Genomic DNA, 23603 nt, shown 5'->3' with positions numbered 1-23603 from the left:
TTATACAATAATGATGATGTGAGATTTATCCTGGGAACACAAGGTTGGCTTAACATATGAAAATCAATATATGTAATGTACCTATTAGTGGAATAATGGACAAAACTCAAGTGTTCATCTCAAAAAAATGAAAAAAAGCATTTGAGAAAATGTAACACTTTTTTATCTTAAAAACAATCAACAAACTAGGACTAGAAGAGGTATTCCTCAACCTGATTAATTGACATTTATAAAAAATCCCAAAACTAATATGATATTTAAAAGTGAAAGACTGAAAGCTTTTTCTCTAAAATTGGGAACAAGACAAAAATGTCCACTCTCCCTACTTCCCCTCAACATTACATTTGAAGTTCTTACTGGGGCAATTAGACAAGAAAAAGAAATAAAGCCAACAACATTTGAAAGGGAAAAGTAACTCTAAATCTGTTTGCAGATGGCTTGATCTTGTACATAGAAAATTCTAAAGAGCGCACACAAAAAATTGTAATTAATAAGTGAATTTGTCAGAATTGTAGGGTACAAAATCAATTGTAATTGCACTGGAAATTAATAATTCCAAAATAAAATTAAGAATGTAATTTCACTTATAACAGCACCAAAATAAATGAAATATGTAGGTAAATCTAACAAAAGAAGTAAGCTTGTTTTTCCTTTTGAATCAATACTTTATTTTCTCAACATATACAGTAATATTCTTTTCTTAAAAATTTTTTATTGGTGTAGGCATATGTGCATGCTAAGTCGCTTCAGTTGTGTCCAACTCTTTGCGACCTTATGACTGTAGCCCGCCAGGCTCCTCTGTCCATGGGATTCTCCAGGGAAGAATACTGGACTGGGTTGTCATGACCTCCTCCAGAGGATCTTTCCTACCCAGGAATCAAAACTGGGTCTCTTATGTTTCCTGCATTGGCAGGCGGGTTCTTTACCACTAGCGCCACCTGGGAAACCCTGATTATTCTCTAGCACTTGATTTGGAAAGAAATCCCAGGATGAATATGGAGCTCATTTCATGTGCTTCTCTCTCCTTAAGAATCATAGATTCGAATCCTGCCTGCTTAGGTTACTCATCAGTTCCTTCCAAGAGTTGTTTCTGTATTTTTCTATATTTATATCTTTCTGTCCTGGCGTGCTGCAGTCCATAGGGTCTCAAAGAGTCGGATACGACTGGGTGACTGAACAACAACATATTTATATGTATGTTTGTATATATATATATATATATGTAATACATACATATTTATAAGTATTTATATATTCTATTGTATCCTACTCCCTCACTCAAGGTGGGAAAAGTCACTCTGATACATGCTCCTCCATCCTAGCTAAAACTGGATGTTTCAATACTTCTTAGCTTTTGAGTTTGCTGTGACTTCATTGAACTTTTTATCTGCCTCAACTAATGAAAATGGCATATACATTTTAAATTTGGGAACCCCATTCCTTTTAATTTGTGTATTAGATAAAATCTACCTCTAGTCTATGGACAAAGCCAAAGTCCGGGTCTGCTAGGAAAGCAACTCCTACTAAATAATAGTATTGTTGTTCAGTTGCTCAGTCGTGTCTGACTCTTTGCAACCCAATGGACTGCAGCACCCCAGGCTTCCCTGTCCTTCACCATCTCCCAGAGTCCACTCAAACTCATGTCCATTGAGTTGGTGATGCCATCCAACCACCTCATCCTCTGTCATCCCTGTCTCCTGCCTTTGATCTTTCCCAGCATCAGGGTCTTTTCTAAAGAGTCAGCTCTTTGCATCAGATGCCCAAAGTATTGGAGCTTCAGCTTCAGCATCAGTCCTTTCAGTGAATATTCAGGGTTGATTTCTTTTAGGATTGACTGGTTTGTTCTCCTTGCTGTCCAAGGGACTCTCAAGAGTCTTCTCCAGCACCACAGTTTGAAGGCATCAATTCTTCGGTGCTCAGCCTAATAGGATTAGAAGCCAGATTTCAGAGAATTAAGTGGTAAACAATGTATGTAAGTCAAGAGGTATAGACATCAAATTTATACAGTGTATGTAAGCAAACTGGTTATGAAGGGAAATGAGAGATATGGTGGTGGTTAGAGGGGGAAGGGAAATGGGAGATATGATAGAGGTTAGAGGAAGAAGTCTCTATTTTAGGGATGAAGAAATATGAACATGTTTATAGGCTCAGTATGGAGCTAACAGAAAAAGGGTGGCCAAAAAATATTAAGCCAACAAAAGATAATTAAGAATTTTCTAGTAGAAATGAGGGTCTTCCAAGGTGGCTCAGTGGTAAAGAATCCACCTGCCAAGCAGGAGACACAGGTTCAATCCCTGGGTCAAGAAGACCCCTGGGAGAAGGAAATGTCAACCCACTCCAGTATTCTTGCCTGGGAAATTCCATGGACAGAGGAGCCTGGCAGACTCCAGTCCAAAGAGTCAGAAAGGAGTTGCACATGACTAAGCAACTAAACAAGAACAAAAAGTAGAGATGAGAGTCATAAATTGCTTCAGTAAGATAGATTAGGGGGAAAATAAAGATATGTAAAGATACAGATTAAGTTAGGTTTGAAAGAAAGAACGATGAGATACCTGATAATGTCATTTTCCTGGAAGCAGCTGGAATCATGATGGGAGAGACCACTTAAACAAATAGTAAAGAAGTGGAATTAAAGACTGGATGAGTTGCATGAGGAAGATACATCTCTGATGATACCCAGTTTGGGGGCTCAGACAACTTTGTGGATGGTAGTGTTGGAGTTAATAAAACAGAAGAATGAACAGCAGATTTTGGAGGAAAAAAATGACTTAAGAAGTGTTCAGCTTTATTCTTATTGAGTTAATGATAATGACTATTGCCTACAAACCTTGGGATCCATACTACCCACTAAAAGATAAACCTTGTCCCTTTCAGGACTTGCAAATTATAATGGGATTTTGTTTCTTGTTGTTTAGTCATTAAGTTATGTCTGATTCTTTTGTGACCCCATGGACTGTAGCCGGATAGGCTCCTGTGTTCATGGGATTCTCCAGGCAAGAATACTGGAGTGTGTTGCCATTTCCTTCTCCAGGGGATCTTCCCGACTCAGGGATAGAACCCACATCCCCTGCATTGGCAGGTGGATTCTTTACCACTGAGCCATCAAGGAAGCCCTACAATGGGGTTGCTGCTGCTGCTAAGTAGCTTCAGTCGTGTCCGACTCTGTGCGACCCCATAGACGGCAGCCCACCAGGCTCCCCCGTCCCTGGGATTCTCCAGGCAAGAACACTGGAGTGGGTTGCCATTTCCTTCTCCAATGCGTGAAAGTGAAAAATGAAAGTGAAGTCGTTCAGTCGTCTCCGACTCTTCGTGACTCATTGACTGCAGCCTACCAGACTCCTCTGCCCATGGGATTTTCCAGGCAAGAGTACTGGAGTAGGGTGTCATTGCCATGGGGTTACCTCCCTATAAACCCATCATAAAGCAAAAATGTCTTGTCAAAAGGCATTTTGTATACCTAACTGACCAAACATTACAGCTTAGCCTAGACTGCCTTAAACAAGCTCAGAACACCTAATCAGCCTACAGCTGGGCAAAATCATCTAACACAAAGCCTATTTTATAATAGTGTTGAATATCTCATGTAATAATTTATTGGCTGTTATACTGAAAGTGAAAAACAGAATGGTTGTATGGGTACAGAGTGGTTATAAATGTACCTGACTGGGAGCCAAGCATCACCAGAGAGTATTACCCCATATCTCTAGTCCAGGAAAAGATCAAAATTCAAAATTCTAGATCTGGTTTCCACTGAACGCATCTCATGTTCACACCATGGTAAAGTCCAAAAATCATTAAGTGGAACCAGTAAGCTGAGACTGCTGTTATAGAATGGTACAGTAGAAGCATTCTGCTTTGCTGGAGACTCAGTTTCCATTCTTAGAAAACACTGGAATATAAGAAAACGGGTTTTCTGAACAAACATTGAGTGGAAGATTTATTTGATCAACGAACTTTTTTTTAAACCGTGAAAACACGCTTTTGATTTGATACCATATACCAAGTTATATATATTTTACTATGAGCTCTTCATGGAAAATAGCAATCAGAAAGTCTCAATTGAAAGAAAAATTGAGGTTGTTTATGAGAAAGGTTTTTATAATAACTAAAGGGAAAATTGAAAGAAGATTTTAAAAGAGGGATAGAAGGCTAGACAACAGACCTGGAGAAGTAATGATTCTGAGGAGAGAATAATGTAAAATATAAGAGGATGATGGATTTGGAGGGTGGAGGACAAAACCCAGGAAAATATGGAGAGAAGGCGTGAGAGAAGGAGAAACTTTTTGAGGTTGGAAATTGAGGACAGTGACAATGGAGCAGATAGGAAGAAAACAGAAAGGAGGTCTGGAAATGAAAAGCTCTCCAGGTTGAGGTAGTGGGTGGGAGAGAAGGGGGAGATGACACAGGGTGCAGAGGCAGCGGCGAGTGTTTGTGGGAGAGGGACCGAAGCAATCTGGGCGGAGCGGGTGGCGGAGGCAGCGCGGAGGAGGCCTGGTCTTCCCAGGTTTGCACCGCGCCGGGGGCAGCTGGAGTGGATAGCATCCTCGCCGAGATGATGCGTCCTGGCAGTGCGGGAAGACCTTAGGAAAACCAAGCAGGGACGGTAACTAGGACTGGGCTGGTTAGGGCCGGGAAAATTCATGAAGAGGACTGACAGCGGGTCCTGCTGCCGCCGCCGCTGCGACTGCGGCTGCTGCTGCCGCGCGGTCCGCCGGGCGCACCACGCGCCCTACTGGTCCAGGGACGCGGCGCGAATCCCGCCGTCCTCGCGGCAGTCTCCCGGCCGGGAACGACGGCATCCCGAGCCGGCCGGGAGCTGGGCAGCAGCGGCCGAGGAGGAAGAGGCAGCCGCGGCAGCCGCACCCTGGATGAGGTGAGAGCACCGCGGGAGCCCCGGAGGCTGCAGACTGCGCCGGGAGTGGCGGCGCCCGAAGCACTGGTTTAGGGGAACCGCCTTCGGGGCTGGGAATCAGGGTTGGAGACTCGGGCGCTTCGGAGGGGTTGACAGAGTGACATTAGTTTGGAGAAGGTTGAAGGGCACGGCTGGGGACTGGGGGATGATGGGGCTGGTGGCGGGGGCGGAGGGGGAGAGACAGTAGGGAGTTGCCTGGAAATACAGGTGTGGCGCTGGATTGGCGCTGGACTAAAGCGTAGGAAACTCAGTCTCTACCCCTAAGGTCTTTGCTTAACGTGTAGTCAAGGGCTCTGTTGGCAGAGATGAGATTGAAGGCCGTGCCTGCTGGGTCAAGTCAAACAAGAGATGAACACAGGAATCAGAAGGCCATGCCAGGTTGAAAGCACTAGGAATGCTAAAAGAAGATAAAGGACTGGGAAATACATGTGGGGGTACAGTTGAAAGCACTGCCTTATCTTATTCCTGCCCCCTCCTCCTCCCCGCCCCATCTTAGATACAGGCAGCAGGGTGGGGTAGTGATGGTTCCTTCTTCCTAGGCTCTCTTTTCCTGAAGAGCTGGGGCCCTGCCTGTTGGCTGGATGGATGATGCCTAGCAGGACGAGCCCCACCTAAACCCAGTCACTTCCACTGGTCTGGCTTGGAAGACCCACCCATTAGGCCCAAATTTTCTTAGCAGCAGCAGGATGAAAATCTGCCATATAATTTTTTTTTTTTTTTGGACAAGAGACAGACTGTGCTGCTGACTTCTTGAAATAAATCTCTCCCTGTTGGAGCATCTTTAGCTTATCCTTTAATGCGAAGCTAGTACTCATAAATCAAACTACAGGGCAATATTGATTTTAGCATGGAGGCTGCCATTAACTAACCGGGGATCTGAAAAAAATTCATTTCTGTAGGCCTGTTTCCTATGCATAATATCAGAATTTGGGTCTTTTGAGTATTAATTACAGATCTGCATATTAATAGGATCTGTATTTTGTGTTCAAGACTATGTGAATGAGGAAACAATTTATTCAGACACTTAATTGTGTTTATTCATCACACTGTTCATTGTTTATTTGGGAAAACTGAGTCAGGCTACTCAGTTAACAGTGCTTAAAGGAATCACAATTATGAAGAAATCCAGGATAAATTACTGCCTTGAAAGATGGATATAGGCAAGAAGTAGTCATTATTTGATTTTTTATAAAGTGGAATTTTAGCCCAAACATAATTACTTTTTAAACATGTTCTATCAATGGTGTGTTGAATATTTTTCAACAATACTTTGGAAATTTGTTTAAAGCTTGAAACAAAAAATCATTCTGAATATTTTAAATTCTTCTTTACTATTTTATATATACTAGGGTGAACACTTTTCATCAAAAGAAGCATTGTCATTGCAAAATTTTAAATGAGTCATGACTCTATCATAAACATGTGATTTTTCTGTCTTTCATAACAAAAAATTTGTTGGGTTAGAATTAGGTTCTCTAAATTGTGGCTTAATTGTTAAAATAGATGGATATGCTTTTGTTATTCCCTTAATAATTATTCATCTGACAGATCTCTACATTCATCTTAGTTGATGTGATGATGAACCTTGAAATGTTTTTAAACATTTCAGGAATGCCCTGAAGTCAGAAACTTCACTGAGGTTGATGCTACTGTGACCTCATTTAAAAATCAGGTCTCCAGGAATGTGCAACATACTTTTAAAAACATACCTATCTTAGCTCTAGTACTAGAAGTTTATGAGTATTAGAGGCTTGCACTTAGGAGAAAGTATCTTTGGTATCCAGTTTTCTAACTCCTGATCAACTAAAAATGTAAGAAAGCAGCTCATTTTTTTAATATTTAAATTTATTTTTAATTGGAGGATAATTGCTTTACAATATTTTGTTGGTTTTTGCCATACATCAACATGAATCAGCCATAGATATATGTATGTTCCCTCCCTCTGGAACTCTCTCCCACCCCCCAGCCCCCACCCCACTCCACCCTTCTAGGTTGTCACAGAGCCAGTGATTTGAGCTCTGCCGTACAGCAAATTTCCACTGGCTATCTAATTTTAAGAATGGGAATGTATATGTTTCAATGCTACTGTCTCAATTCACCCCACGCTCTCCTTCCCTCACTGTGACTGCAAGTCTGTTCTCTATGTCTGCGTCTCCATTGCTGCCCTACAAATAGGTGCATCGGTAGCATCTTTCTAGATTCCATATATAAGCATTAGTATACGATATTTGTTTTTCTCTTTCTGTCTTACTTCACACTGTATAATGGGCTCTAGGTTCAGCCCCCTCATTAGAACTAACTCAAATGCACTCCTTTTTATGGCTGAGTAATAGTCCATTGTATATATGAAAGCAGCTCATTTTATTTCAGTATTTTTAAATCAAGCAATGATGGTAGACGTCAGTACAAAATTGGATGTGAACTACCCTGAGGTAGTTGAGAACCTATCATTCTAAACTCTGCTTACCTATGTAACTACAGTGTGGAATAAGTGTTATAATAGTAAGATGGACTATGGAAAATAACTAAATAAATGCAAAGATCTCTCCAAGGAAAGCTGACTCTGTCCCAAGAGATCATGCAAGGTAGTATTATTGTGCAAACTGTGCTTTAGTTGTTGAGTCTGTTTCTCAGACTGATTATTAAATTCACATGGCTACTATATAAAGCCAGGATGGCAAGTTACTAATTTACAATGAGGAGTCATCTTAGGGAACTAGGTCCTCTTTTTTATGTCAGTGAGTTCTTTTGGCATACTTGCCACATTTGGAAGCCAAATTGTAATTAAAAGGTTGTTTGTGAAACTTGGATTTAGAATTGCTGTTTTGTGTGTGTGCTCAGTCGTGCCCAACTCTTTGCAACCCTATGGACTATAGCCCTCCAGGCTCCTCTGTCCCTGGGACTTTTTAGGCAAGAATACTGGAGTGGGTTGCCATTTCCTGCTCCAAGCTATCCTCCTGGCCCAGAAATCAAACCTGCATCTCCTGTTTCTTCTGCATTGGCAGGTGGATTCTTTACCACTGAGCCACCTGGGAAACCCAAATTTAGAATCAGGAGAATTAATCAGTAAATTCTAAATTAAGGGAAAATAGCTTTGAACAGAGTATCAGAGGATACAAACGGGTTATTTCTTCCCTGGATGGTGTCATTAAGGATCAACCTCTCTTCTTATGTGGACCTTCTTTTTTTATCTGACATGCTAATATTTTCAGGTAATAGTTTGTTTGATTTGGGAATCTTTATGTCTGTTTCAGAGAAGGCAATGGCACCCCACTCCAGTACTCTTGCCTGGAAAATCCCATGGATGAGGGAGCCTGGTAGCTGTAGTCCATGGGGTCGCGAAGAGTCGTACACGACTGCGCGACTTCACTTTCACTTTTCACTTTCATGCATTGGAGAAGGAAATGGCAACCCACTCCAGTGTTCTTGCCTGGAGAATCCCAGGGACGGGGGAGCCTGGTGGGCTGCCGTCTATGGGGTCGCACAGAGTCGGACACGACTGAAGCGACTTAGCAGCATGTCTGCTTCAAGTGCCTGCACATTTCTGCTCTGAACCAGTTTGTCTTCACTGTCAAGTTTAAACTCCAAATGGCAAGGTGACTTTGCTTAGGTAAAAATCATCATGGGGAAAGGGAAATGGGGTTGGGAGAAGTTGCTAAAGCCCCTATAAGCTGGTAATATGAACCACGTGGTTAATGGCAACTGGATACAGTGCTAAGAGGCAGAGAATTAGAGAAGGCTTCACACACACACACACACACACACACACACACACACACACACACACACAGAGGAGATGAACTTTTTCTAGCCTAGCAAGATAAGGAAGCCAGATTTGGGTGGGAAGTAAATTTTAGCAGAGATATAAGCGGATGTATGGCCTTGGGAAAAAGGCCTTATTCAGGTGAGACCCATGCTGTGCTAGAACTTTTCTATGATGATTTAATTCAGAGGTTACCCTCATGCAATTGCACAACTATTTAAAAAAGAATTAAGTGAGTTGCCAGCTGATAGTAATGCGCTTCAATGTGCACTTGTTTTTGCCCCCTTTTAAAAAATTTTATTGAAGTGCTGTTGATTTACAATCTTGTGTTAATTTCTGCTGTACAGCAAAGGAACTATGTTTAATATTCTATAATGTGCACTTTTGAAGCCTAGCAGATTGCACATTCTAGGTGGATAGCCTGGAACCAGCAGACAACTGTCAGAGTTAGGGGTGAGGGATGGTGTCAGAGAAGGATCAGTGCATTTCTAACATCAGATGTCAGCCATTATGTCTCTTTAGCCATCTCTCTTTTTGTTACTTTTTTTACTGCTTTATTGAGATATAATTGACATAGAATAAACCAGGCAAATTTAAAATGTACAATTTGAAAAGTTTATATATATTTATGCAGGTATATATTTGTGAAATATATATGTATTTATATATTTGTGAAAGCATTACATGTCCATCATCCTAAAGTTTTCTTCTGCCCTCTCATAATCCCTACCTTCCGTTGCCTCCTGCCCCACTAACACACAGGGAACCACTGATCCTTTTGTCACTATATGATAGCTTGCATTTTCTATAATTTTATATAAGTGGGATCATACAGTATGTATTCTTTGTTTTTGCCTGGCTTCTTTCACACACTTATTACTTAGTTATTTGAAGATTTATCCACGCTGTTGTAGGTATTATTCATTTTCTTTCATTGCTGAGAAGTATTCCATTGTATGGCTATGCCACAGTTTATTGATTCACTAACTGTTGGGTTGTTTCTGTAATGTGGCTATTATGAATGAAGCTGCTATGAACATTTGAGTGATAGTCTTTGTGTGTGCATATGCTTACATTTCTCTTGGATGGATTTCTAGGAGTAGAACAATAGGTAGATAGATGTTTAACTTTTTAAGAAATTGCAAAATTCTGTGTCAAAGGTATTTTACCTTTTACATTCCCAGTAGAGATGTATGAAGGTCCCTGTTTCTCCACATCCTTGTCAACATTTGTTACTGTCTTACTTATTGTGGCCATTCTAGTAAATGTGAAATAGTATCTTAGATCTGCATTTCCCATTGACTACCGATGTTGAACATCTTTTCATGTGCTTTATTTTTATCTGTATATTTTTATGAAGTGTTTTTTGAAATTTTTTGCCCATTTTAATGGAGTTGTTTGCTTTTTTATTGTAAAATTTGAGTTTTCTATTCTAAATACAAGTTTTATTATATATGTACATTGTGAATATTTTCTCCCCATCTAGAGTTTGTTTTTTTCATTTTAGTAACAGTGTCTTTTGAAGGCCAGACGTTTTAAAAATTTTGCTAAAGTAAGTCCAAAGTGTCACATTTTTCTTTAAAGATTTTGCTTTTAATGTTATTAATATACCTAAGAAACCATTACTTAACCCAAGGTCACAAAATATTCTCCTATGTTTTCTTCTAGAAGTTGCATAGTTTTATGTTTTACATTTAGGTCTATGATCCATTTTGAGTTAACTTTTGTATATAGAACAAGGTTTTGATCAAGGTTCATTTTTTGCATATAGTGTTCTTTCAGCACTGTTTGTTAAGAAATCTATCCTTTCTCCATGAAATTGCCTTGATACTTTTACTGAAATCAATTGACCATGTATTTGTTGTTCAGTCATTAAGTCCTGTCCGACTCTGTGACCCCATGAACTGTAGCACACCAGGCTTCCCTGTCCTTCACCATCTCCTGGAGTTTGCTCAAATTCATGTCCATTGAGTCAGTGATGGCATCCAACCATCTCATCCTCTGTTGTCCCCTTCTCCTCCTGCCCTCAATCTTTCCCAGCATCAGGGTCTTTTCCAGTGAGTCAGCTCTTTGCATCAGGTGGCCCAAGTATTGGAGCTTCAGCTTCAGCATCAGTCCTTCCAATGAATACTCAGGCTTGGTTTCCCTTAGGATTGACTGGTTTGATCTCCTTGCTATTCAAGGGACTCTCAAGAGTCTTCTTCAGCACCACAGTTCAAAAGCATCAATTCTTCAGTGCTCAACCTTATTTATGGTCCAACTCTTACACCTGTACATGACTACTGGAAAAAACACAGTTTTGACTAGATGGACCTTTGTTGGCAAAGGGATGTCTCTGCCTTTCAATATGCTGTCTAGGTTTGTCATAGCTTTACTTCCAAGAAGCAAGTGTCTTTTAATTTCATGGCCATAGATTTTGGAGCCCAAGAAAATAGTCTGTCACTGTTTCCACTTTTTCCATGTATATGTGACTCTATATCTGATGTTTAGTCTATTCCATTGATCTTTTTGTCTATCTTTGGGCCAATACTCTACTATTAATATCTTGATTACTACAGTTTTGTAAGTCTTGAAATAACATAGTATAAATTCTCCAATTTCATTCTTCTTATTCAAAATTGTTCGGCTGTTCTAGGTTCTTTGCATTCCCATATACATTTTTGATTCCAATTGTCAGTACAGATAAAAAGTCTGCTGGGAATTTGAATGTGATTGTACTGAAGTTTATATGTTAATTTGGGGAGAACTGATATTTTTAACAACATTGAGTCTTCTGATCCATAACATGGTATATCTCTTCATTTATTTAGGTCCGTGTTTCTCAAACAAGGACAGTTATGCCTCATAAAGGACATTTGACAGTATCTGGACACATTTTTGATTATCCTAACTGCAGCAAAGGTGATTCTGGCATTTAGTAAATAGAAGTCAGGAATACTGGTTAACATCCTACATTGCATAGAGCAGTGCTAACAGTAAAGAACTATATGGCCTAAAAGATGAATACTTAGTGAGGCTATGAAATCCTCATTAAGTTCTTCTTTAATTTCTCTCAGCAATGTTTTATGTTTTTAATATATAGAATTTACACATCTTATGAGACATTTATCCTTGAATTCTTCATACTTGTAATTCTTTTATAAATGATAACGTCTTTAAAATTTCAATTTATGATTGTTTTTGCTAGTTTATATTGATTTTTAGTAATTTTATTTGTTTATTCATTTTTGCCTGTGCTGAGTCTTCATTGCCGTGTGGGCTTTTTCTCTAGTTGTGGGAGCAGTGGCTGCTCTCTAGTTGCGGTATATAGGCTTCTCACTGAGTTGGCTTCTCTTGTTGCAGAGCACAGGCTCTAGGGCTCTCGGGCTTCAGTAGCTGTGGCATGTGGGCTCAGTGGTTGCAGCTCCTGGGCTCAGTAATTGCAGCTCCTGAGCTCTAGAGCACCGGCTCAATTGCTGTGGCGCATGGGCTTAGTTGCTCCCTGGCACGTGGAATCTTCCTGGACTAGGGATCAAACCCGTGTCTCCTGCATTGGCAGGCAGAGGCAGACTCTTACCACTGAGCCATCAGGGAAGCCCTATATTGATTTTTGTATACTGATCTTAAATCCTGTAGCTTTGCTAAATTCATTGTTTAGTTATAGTAGATTTTTTTTGTAGCTTCTGTAGAATTTTATACATAAGAATTATGTCATCCACACAAAGAGAGGAAGAGGAAAGGAGGGAGAGAAAGAGTTTTATTTCTTTCTTTCCAATCTCTATGTCTTTTATATTTTTATTTATTTTGCCTTATTGCACCAGCTAGCACCTCTAGCACCAAGTTGAACTGAAATAGTAAAAGCAAACATACTTTGCCTTGTTCCTGATCTTAAGAAGAAGGCATTCATTCTTTTACCATTAAGTATAATGTCACCTATAAGTTTTTCATAGGCACTTTTCATCAGATTGAGGAAGTCCCCTTTCATTCATAATTTTCTGAGAGTTTTCACTAGGAATGGATGTTTGATTTTACATCTGAATGAGATGCTATGTAATTTTTCTTTTTTATTTTTGATTAATATGATAAATTACATTGATTCTTTTAAGAATGTTAAAATTAACATTGAGATCCTGGAATAAATGCCACTTAGTCATGATATATTATCCTTTCTATATTGTTGGATTAGAGCTGCTAAAATTTTGTTAAGGATTTTTGCATCTATATTCAGGAGGGATGTTGGTTTGTATTCTTCACGTTGTCTGGATTTCGTATAAGGATAATTTTTTCCTCATAAAATGAGTTGGGAAGTAGTCCCTCTTCTTCAATTTTTGGGGGAGAGTTTGTGTAGAATTGGCATTGTTTCCTCCTTAAATGTTTGATGAACTTCTAAGGAAAATTATTAGCATAATGTCTTCAAGCTTCATCTGTGTGGTAGCAGCATGTGTCAGAACTCGGTTCTTTTTTAAGGCTGAATAATATACCATTATATGCATGTATCATATTCTGTTTATCCATTGATTTGCTGACATCTGGGTTGTTCCACATTTGGCCATTTTGGCTATTCCACATTTGCTGTGTTGGCCTTCCCAAATTCCTAGTTTTACTTCAACTTAGGGAGATGACTAGGCTCTGCCTTGATTCTCTCACTTATCATTACCAACTATAAACTTTCTCTAAGAAGTAAAGTAGGGCAATTGTGTGCTTCACTTCTTTGGTTTATCTTTTCTGGGATCACTATCTGTGTTGCCTAATATCCAGTGTCTGAAAATCTTATTTTCATATATTTTGTCCAGGTTTTCAGTTATTCCCATCAGAGTTGTGCGGTAGTAAATATGTGCACTGTTACTTCATGCTGTTTGGAAGTAAAATTGTCTTCCTAGTTATCTTTTAAATTGCATTTTTCAGCCCCGGCTACACATTGAAATTATCTAGGGAGGTTTAAAAAAAACTGAGGTACAGGCTCCACTCTAGACCAATTAAATCAGACTCCTTCGGACTGAGGTCCTAACCTCATGTACAAAAGCACTCATGTACAGCAAGTTTAGAGAACCACTGAATTAAGCAAATAAAAAATAAATTGTGTTCTGTCACTCCAACCAAGACAAAAGATGGTTGGGTTTTTGTTTTTGTTAAGCAGTGTGGAGCTATAGAATGTTTTAAAGCAGGACATTGATGTACGTAGATCTTTGTTTTAGAACTGTAAGTGTGACAGCTGTATGGGAGGTGAGTGAAATGGGTTGGCTGAAAAGATGGGATAACAGATAAAAGAAGCTTTATGAATGATTGGTTTGGGGTCTGAGGTTATGAGCTCTAAACTTAGTGATAGTAGGAACAGTGAAGAAGGGATACATTTGAGAATTTCTGAGGTAGGATTGATGGCACTTGCTAATCAATGAAGTATGGGAAATGAAGAGAAAGGAAACAAGAATTACTCTTAAATTTCTAGGTCAACTGTGGAATGATTACTAATGTCAGGTACTGAGGGATAATATGATATGAAAAGTAGATATCAGGGAAATGAGTTGCTTTCATGTGAGACATCCAGAAGGAGATGCCTTACAGAACTGTCTCCTGACCACTAAATTTTTCTGAAGCATAAAAGAGAGAAAACATTTAAGAGTATATCTTTTGAGTGTGTTGTATGATTTTGAACAGATGTTCAAACAGATGTATCTTTCTGCTTTTATCTGATTTAGGTTAATATTAAAATCTGTTTGCGTTTCTTAAGCATACATTAGTTTACATGAGAGTAAAGTTGATATCTCCTAGGTGACAAGATATCGCATCCAGGATTGTTGCAGACATTTGTTTCTCTTTTTCTTTCTTTCTTTTTTTTTTTTTGGCTTTTTTATTTTTTGGTGGGGAGACATTTATTCACTCCTCCTTTATTTGGACAGTAACCCTCCATTTCCTTTGGAGAATTACCTCTTCTTTGCTATTGCTTTATTAAAGTTTTGATGGAACATTCTGCCCTCTTCTAGATAGATGAGGGTAATGATACCCACAGTAGTACAACCTAACTCTCTACATTAACATTGTGTCTTCATGGAGCAATGCAAGAGTGAAAAAAATGGTTGGGACCAATGGGTTCTTACTGCTTCTCCTACTTCTGTCCCTTCTGAACCTGTTTGTTTTTTTGTTTGTTTGTTTGTTTGTTTTAGTTTCAACTGTTCTGTTGATTCTCTAGGTCTCCCCTTTCAGTATTGTCTTTTTAGAAACTGAATTTAGCCAAATTTAGTTCATTCATCTTTTAAAAAATTATATATTCAATGTCAGGCATAATTCTAGATGCTAGAGTAGAATGAAGAATAAGATTATCTGATAAAGGCTCTACCCTCACAAGCTTAAGTTTAATGAAGCTGTATCAGGACTGGTGAGGAGATAGACAGTAAACAAGTAAATAAATATACAAATAAAGTGATTTAAAAGATAAATAAAATTAAGCCATTGGCTAGAAAGGAACTGAGGCAGATGTCGTTGTTTAGTTGCTAAGTCCTGTCCAACTCTTTGTGATCCCTGGACCGTAACCCACCAGGCTCCTCTGTCCCTGGGATTTTGCAGGCAAGAACACTGGAGTCACTATTTCCTTCCCTAGAGGATCTCTCTAACTCAAGGATCGAACTTGGCGGGCAGAATCTTTACCACTGAGCCACCAGAGAAGCTCCAAGAGGCAGACAATGGGAGAACTGTAATTGTAAAACTCCTAAGGTAGAAATAAGCTTGTTATGCTTGAGCAACACAAAGAAGACCAGGGCAGCTGGAACATGTTAAACAAAAAGGAGAATGGCAAGAAGATAAGGGAGAAGAAGTGGGCTGGGTTAGGTACATGAGACCTTGTAGGCCATAATAAGAAGTTGATTCTATTCTAAGGACATTGGGAAACCAGGAAGCAGGAGCATTATATGACCTGGAAAATGTTTTAAAATATCACTCTGCTATTGCAATACAGACTTTAGGAGTGAAAGAGTGCTTCTAACAGTAGAAGCAGGAAGGGAGCTCTGAAAACTATTCTAGTAAATGGTACAGATATAAGAAAATGGTGATTTAAATCACGGCAGCAGCAGTGGAGCTGATAAGAAGTGAACAGATTCAGAATATGTTTTGGAGGTAGAGCCCACAGGATTTGTTGGTATACTGGATGAAAAGAATGAAGTTTAGGAGTGAGGTATTACAAGCCTTTCAAAAAAGAGTAATTTAAATCTAAAGTTGCTCTAAAAATTAAGTCTTTAAACAGAAAAAATTTTTAATGTCAGCTTTTTAAAAAAGAGTAATTTATTCTCCATAGTCTCAGGAATTAGTTTGGGGATGGGCATTGACTCAAGTTAATCCGGACAGGGTTCTTCCGGAGTGTCCTGAAAGTGGCAGCCTTCCTCATGATGAAACTTGAAGGAGAATGTAGGTCTGGGACTGCTGGCAGACAACTTGCTAAACTTTTCAGACACTGAGAAGAAAGCTAGCACAGAAAACAATTGAGAGGAGGGGAGGGAAAACCCCTTATTGGAGTCTCTGTATTAAGCTGTATTTGAAACCTCTGGTCGAGGTTTTTGCTAAACCTCAGTTGAAGTTTTACCCCCCATCAGCATGAGGGTGGTGGTGGTTAGGTGAGGGGACAAAAGGATGGTGGTCATGCCCACTGAGGATACTGTTGTTGTTCAGTTGCTCAGTCGTGTCCGACTCTTTGCAGCCCCATGGACTGCAGCAAGCCAGGCTCCCCCGTCCATCACCATCTCCTGGAGCTTGCTCAAACTCATGTCCATTGAGTTGGTTATGCCATCCAACTATCTCATCCTCTGTTGTCCTTTTCTCCTCCTGTCTTCAATCTTTCCCAGCATCAGGGTCTTTTCTAATGAGTCAGCTCTTTGCAGCAGGTGGCCAGAGTATTGGAGCTTCAGCTTCAGCATCAGTTGTTCATGATGCTTCATAAATATTCAGGATTGATTTCCATTGGGATTGACTGGTTTGATCTCCTTGCATTCCAAGGGACTCTCAAGCATCTTCTCCAACACCACAGTTGAAAAGCATCAATTCTTTGGTGCTCAGCTTTCTTTCAAGTCAACTCTGACATCCATACATGACTACTGGGAAAACCATAGTTTTGACTACACAGACCTTTGTCAACAAAGTAATGTCTCTGCTTTTCAATATGTTGTTTAGGTTTGTCATAGCTTTTCTTCCAAGGAGTAAGCGTCTTTTAATTTCATGGCTGCAGTCACCATCTGCAGTGATTTTGGAGCCAAATAAAATAATACCTTGTATAATATTAAAAAATCCCTTCCCAGAAGGTTGCATATGTTAACCAGTTCTTGGTGGAAGGGTGTAGCAGGCAGGGAAATGGTTGCCTCAGGATACTACAACCTCTTCTAGTTACTTGCTCTCTCAGTCTTGTTTGCCAGAGCAACCTCATAAGTATAGGGTTTGTACTTGATCTCAAATGGGTTCCAAACAGCGTTCTGTGATTTAGATGTTTGATCACTGACATCTATGGCAGCAGCATTATCATTGTTTTCATTACTACATGTGTAATTTTGTTATTAATAATATTTGTTGAGTACTGGCTACATACCAGCATTATACATATCTTAAGCAACATATAATCATAATCTCATTTAATCCTTACTACAATTCTGTGAGAAAGATGTTATTATTATCCCTGCTGTTCTTTAGAAAGGTTAAATGTTTTGACAAGATCACACAGTTATAAAATGGTAGCGGCGGTGCTCAATTGGCAGGTGTTAAATTTTTTTTTTCATCTTGTATGCTTTACAATCTCCTTCCTTTTAATGATCATTGATCTGCTTTTCCTTAAAAAAAAAAAGATCAAAGCAAACAAAAGCAACAGAAAGCCTTTGGTAGAGCTTAGACAAATATGGTTCCATCTCCAAATTAGCATAACAAGTGTGAAGTGTCATCTGTTTTAAAATAATAACCTGCATTACTAAAATCTGACCTTGCAAGGATTTGCTTTCAGTTCAAATGGCAAAATGCCTGCAGGTCAACACAGAGAAACGAATGACCTGTTTACAACAAAACGCTATACCTAGACATGAGCTAGACTCTATCAAAAAGCATCAGATAGCTTCATATTCAGGTTAATAAAATTGGGTGAATTGTACATTTCAAAAGAGAATCTGGGACACTGTGCAAATAACAAAGACTTAGAGCAAACTGGGCTCACTGCCCAGAGCAGTGGGCACATGTGTTCACATAATGGGGGGCTTTTGTCCACTGTGTGTGTGCTCATGCACACCCACATTCAATCATGCAACATTTGCTCAGAGAAAGTAGAGCCAATAACAGAAATGCTAACATGAACAAGTGACCTCAGTGTACAAACAGAAGCAGTGCCATATTTTGGCATCCTTTTAGTCTCCACAGTATTCCAATCCACACCTTTTTGCCTCATTGCTGTGTAAATCTTGACTTTGAAATCACTAACTAAGTATTGAATATAAAATGTACAGATTTATTGTTGTCTCAATAAGAAGAGTTGTCATGAATATCACATATTTTCTAAAAGAAGAAAAGAGTCTGCTTAGACAGTGTATTCTATAGAATACACAAAATGTATGATCCTACAAAAGAACTCCTTATCATTTCCTTCATTTTCACCATAAATCTCCTTTCCAGTTGTATAGCCTTAAATAAGGGCTCTGAATTCTTTGTCCTTCCTTACTGTAAGAAGAATAATAGCTTCTTTGTGAATGAAAGGGCTGGATCTCTAACTCTGCAGCATGACCTAGGATTGAGGGAAGGTTCAGGACTATGTGTATCAGTTACATATTGATGCATAGACAACCACTCCAAAACTTAGGATCTGTGATGGTTAATTTTATGTGTCAACTTGACTGGATCACAGGGTGCCCAGATGTTGGGCTAAACATTATTTCTGGGTGAGTCTGTGAGGGTGTTTTTAGATATAATCGGTATTTGAAATCAGTAGACTGAGTAAAGCAGATTGCCTCCCCCACAATGTGGGTGGGTAGCATCCCATCCACTGAGGACCTAAACAGAACAAAAAGATGGAGGAAGGGAGAATTTTCTCTCTCTCTCTCTCTGCCTGACTACTGAGCAGAGTCCCTAGGCCTGGGACTTACACACAGTGGACCCTCTAACTCTTAGAACACCACCATCAGATTTCTTGGGTTTCCAGCTTCCAGACACAGACACTGGGATTTCTCAGCCTCGGTAATAATGTGAGCCAAACATTTATAAGAAATCTCTTTATAATACCAAGAGTGTGATTACCAAGGATTATTGGAGGCCCTCTCGGAGATTGCCTACCACAGTCTGCATCTCTTACCTCAACTTCTGGAAATTAGAGGAACAACAGGGTTTATACCTTCCATTCCTTCTTTCTGGAATGAGACTGTTACAAATGAAGCACAAAAAAGTCAAGGAGAAGTGTAGCCAGAGTTGAGGCTGAAGACTATACCAAGCTATGTGTGTCATGTTAAAGATTTTTGACTGTATCCTCAGAACAAGAAAAACCTCGGACTTGGATCACACAGTCAGCTCTCCCAGCACCCCTGGAAGATATTGCTGGCAATGACTGGTTCTGTCTCTGCCTTCCCTAAAAGAAAACCAGACACAGAGTCTGGCCCTAGGTGAAGGGACTGTTAAGAACCTGATAAATGGTTCACTTCTCCAGGCTAAGTTTCAGAGCTAGGCAAGCTGTGACATGCACATGCCTGGTGCCGACAGAAGTCCTAGAAGGAAACATAAATTTTGAAGCAGGTCAGGTGTAAGATCACACATAGGGGAATGTTGGTGACTGAAAACCTGGACCTTTTATGTCCCAGCTAATGGCCCACAAGGGATTAATACATTGTAAGGCTGATTCTGTAAGATAGGTTCTGCCAGCAGGGGGCACCTGTAGGTGCTTTGCACTGTCGCTCCATCAGGTCTGGTACTCATGGGTGAGCAGCTCTTGCCAAAGGTGTTGTTGAATCACTAAGCTGTGTCCGAGTCTTTGTAATTGAATGGATTGCAGAACGCCGGTCTTCCCTGTCCTTCACTATCCTCCAGAGTTTGATGAAGTGTCCTAAAGCAGCTGGAATTCACTGTAGCCTTTATGAGGATGTCACATGGCTACTTTGATTTCCGGAGCCAACAGCACTTCATGTGACAGGAAGACTGAAGGTGAGGCAGGTTTGGCTTCTGAGTCGAGTGGACAGGTACCTCAAACTGAGACCTGGTGCTCAAGGTTTTCTAAAAGCATAGGTTCTTGAAAATTCCATTCTGGTCAAATTAGCAGCAACTAATGAGGTAAACTGTTCTTTTTTTTTCCCTCTTCCAACAGCTCCCTTTCTCATCTGTTCTGCCATTTCCCTGATACCCTATAAAACCCAGAAACGTTCCACTGAGCCTTGAAATTATTTGGCAAGGTGGTTGCAAGTGCTGGCCTTGGCTCATATAATCGCTTTTGCCCTGTGGTGTCTTAGAGGTCCCACCCGATGTCTGGCAGTTCGTTAATGCACAAAGAGATACTGCCAACAGGGTCAGCAGAACACAGCACTAGAGAGTATAAGTTTACCTCTTGTCACACCATCTGGGATGAACCACAGGGAAGCAAGTGAAGCACTCCCAGGATCATGCAAATGGGGGAGTAGATCCTGTCTTTATTTAAGATTTTGACATCTTATTCATTATGGATTTTTTGTGATAATTTGGTTTTTTAAAATATTGTCCTTAAATATTGTATTTGTCCTGATTGCTGAGCTCTGGACATCTTTTAAAATTTGCACCACAGGTGAGTACCCTTCCCCTCACCTTAAGTCCAGCCCTGAACACCTTCATAGTTTTAAATCAAAAGCTTGAACCAGTTAATCAGTCCATCAGCACCAGGACCTTCTGGCCTTGATTTCTCCCTTCCCCTAAGTCTTGAGAACACAATGAAGCCAACAAATAGAGAACACAATAATTCTTTTCTTTGTATCACAACTTTTGATTTAGAGTCAGCTAGCAATTTAGGTCACTGGTTCATTTCCAGCTAGAAGGACTTGGTGTGATCTTTGCTTCCCTAGTGGCTCAGATAGTAAAGAATATGCCTGCAATGTAGGAGACCCAGGTTCAATCCCTGGGTTGGAGAGATCCTTTGGTGAAAAGAATGGCTGCCTACTCCAGTATTCTTGCCTGGAGAATTCCATGGACAGGAGTGGGCTACAGTCCATGGGGTCACAAAGACTCAGACACAACTGAGTGACTAACACACAGTATTTCTATACCTATTGGTATATCACAGACCTAGCCTAAAAAATGGGAAATACTTTTGTTATTTAAAGATTATTTTCTTATTTCTTTGAAAGGAATAATAGTGGTTAGTATTGAGTGTGCTTCTTGTTTTACTAAACTGATATGATCTAGAATGCAATTAACTTTAAAAAACTTTTGTATTGGGGTACAGCCATTTAACAAACAATGTTGTGATAGTTTCAGGTGAACAGCGAAGGGACTCAGCTATACATATACATGTATCCACTCCCCCTCAAGCTCCCTCCCATCCAGGCTGCCACATAGCATTAAGCACAGTTCCATGTGCTGTACAGTAGGTCCTTGTTGGTCATCCATTTACAATATAGCAGTGTGTGCATGTCCATTCCAAACTCCCAAACTGTCTCTGTCCCTAGTCCTCACACCTCCAACCATAAGTTCCTTCTGTACGTCTGTGCATCTGTTTGTTTTGTAAGTAAGTTCATTTGTATAATTTCTTTTCAGAGTCCATGTATGAGGGATGTCATACGATATTTCTTCTTCTCTCTGACATACTTCACTCAGTATGACACTGTCTAGGTCCATCCGTGTTGCAGAAAGTGGTTTTATTTCATTCTTTCTAAGGACTGAATAATATTCCACTGTCTGTATGTACCACATCTTCTTTATCCATTCCTCTGTCAATGGACATTTAGGTTTATCCATTCCTCTGTCAATGGACATTTAGGTTGCTTCTCGGTTATTGTAAACAATGCTGCAATGAACATTGTGGTACATGGATCCTTTCAGATTATGCTTTTCTCTGGATATATGCCCAGGAATGGGATTGCAGGGTTGTATGGTAGCTCTATTTTTAGTTTTTAAGAAACCTTCATACTGTTCTCCATAGTGGCCATACCAATTTACATTCCCACCAACAGTGTAGGAGGGTTCCCTTCTTTCCAGCATTTATTATTTGTGAATTTTTTGGATGATAGCCATTTGGCAGGTGTGATATCTCATTGTAGTTTTGATTTACATTTCTCTAATAATTTGTAGTGTTGAGCATCTTTTCATGTGCCTAATGGTCATCTGTATGTCTTCCTTGGAGCAATGTCTATTTTGATCTTCTGCCCAGTTTTTGATTGGGTTGTTTGTTTTGATGCTGTTAAGTGTCATGAGCTGTTTGAAAATTGTGGAGACTAATCCCTTGTTGGTCACATGGTTTGCAAATATTTTTTCCCAGTCTGTGGGTTGTCTTTTCATTTTTATTGTTTCCTTTGCTGTGCAAAAGCTTATGGGTTTAAGTGGGTCCCACTTGTTTAGTTTTGCTTTTATTCCCTAGAATGGGATTAACTTTTACAGCCACTCTACTTATTTGAACTTTGTAAGGATGAAGGACTGTGGAGGTATGCTCATTTTATGTCTAGGATTGCCAGATATTTGATGTTGAACTTCACAGCTCAGTATCTTGGCTTCTTAAATGCTAAGATGAAAATTAAAACAAAAGTGCCTACACAAATGAGGGATTTTTCTCATTAAAATTTTTTTCTTGATTGTATGAGGCTTTCTGAGGCTTTATCTCAATATTTTTGAACCCTTGCCAGCTGGAAGAGAGGACAAACAGCTGGTCTAAATTGCCAAGAAATTGACTTCCGTAGTTCTAAGTGTAGAAGAGGGAATTTGTCTTTGTTGTATATTTCGCCTTTGTCCTGGGAGTGATGTTTTGATGAGTCCTCTTGGTTGTGCAAATTTGAACCAAATAGCTATCAGGGAGACCTCCTGATTTTAATTAAGTAACTCAAGGCAAATATGTCAATCAGATTCTGTTTAATGGTGACAAAAGTTGACCTGGGAGAGGTGGAATATTCTTTTACATAGTAACAGCAATAATAAGTTTAGTTATTCTTAGGATATACATGCGGAGAAGGCAACAGCGTCCCACTCCAGTACTCTTGCCTGGAGAATCCCAGGGACGGGGGAGCCTGGTGGGCTGCCGTCTATGGGGTCGCACAGAGTCGGACACGACTGAAGCGACTTAACAGCAGCAGCAGCAGCAGGATATACATGACTTCCCAGGTGGCTCAGTGGCAAAAGAATCCACCTGCCAAGCAGGAGACACAGGTTCAATGCCTGGGTCAAGAAGATCCCCTGGAAATGGAAATGGCAACCTACTCCAGTATTCTTGCCTGGGAAATCCCATGGACAGAGCGGCCTGGTGGGCTACAGTCCGTGGGGTTGCAGAGGTGGAACAGGACTGAGCAACTAAACAGCAGCAATAAGAGATACACACTGAAATATGAGGGGTGAAGAGTCTGCATGTTTCATATGTCTCATCAGTAACTGTGCTGCAGGGGAGAGAGAGAAAAACAAATGTGGTAAAATGTTAACAATTGGTGAATCCTGTGAAGGATTTGTATCACTTCATTGTACTGTTTTTGCAACTTTGCCATATGTTTAAATTTTTTTAAAATTTTCTCAAAATGGAAAGTTTTAAAAACTGTTGTAGATAAATGTTTATACACATATATGAAAATGTATATATGCATATATATGAAACATAACAGGGCTTCCTTGGTGGTTCAGACGGTAAAGAATTTGTCCCCAGGAGAAGGGAATGGCTACCCAGTCCAGTATTCTTACCTGGAGAATTCCATGGATAGAGGAGCCTGGCAGGCTATAGTCCATGGGGTCACAAAGAGTTGGACACGACTGAGCTACTAACACTAATACTTAGCTGTAGTACCAACATGAAACATA

The 23603-nt window shown here is 39.9% G+C and overlaps 1 protein-coding gene across 8 annotated transcripts in view; it reads left to right on the top strand.

Annotated features, from left to right (window-relative positions):
* Window positions 1-4625: 4625 nt before the first annotated feature.
* The window catches only part of LOC102407486 (phosphodiesterase 4D interacting protein), a 240015-nt gene continuing 221037 nt past the window's right edge, over window positions 4626-23603 (top strand). For all 8 annotated transcript variants that reach the window (XM_044944467.2, XM_025288006.3, XM_025288000.3 and 5 more), the window contains exon 1: window positions 4626-4873. In XM_044944467.2, coding sequence (XP_044800402.2) covers window positions 4641-4873 — 233 coding nt within the window. In that variant the 5' untranslated portion in view covers window positions 4626-4640. The remainder of the gene's footprint in view (window positions 4874-23603) is intronic.

Source organism: Bubalus bubalis, chromosome 6 (assembly GCF_019923935.1).
Source record: "Bubalus bubalis isolate 160015118507 breed Murrah chromosome 6, NDDB_SH_1, whole genome shotgun sequence".
Classification (NCBI taxonomy): domain Eukaryota; kingdom Metazoa; phylum Chordata; class Mammalia; order Artiodactyla; family Bovidae; genus Bubalus; species Bubalus bubalis.
This window is presented reverse-complemented; position numbering and strand designations above follow the sequence as displayed.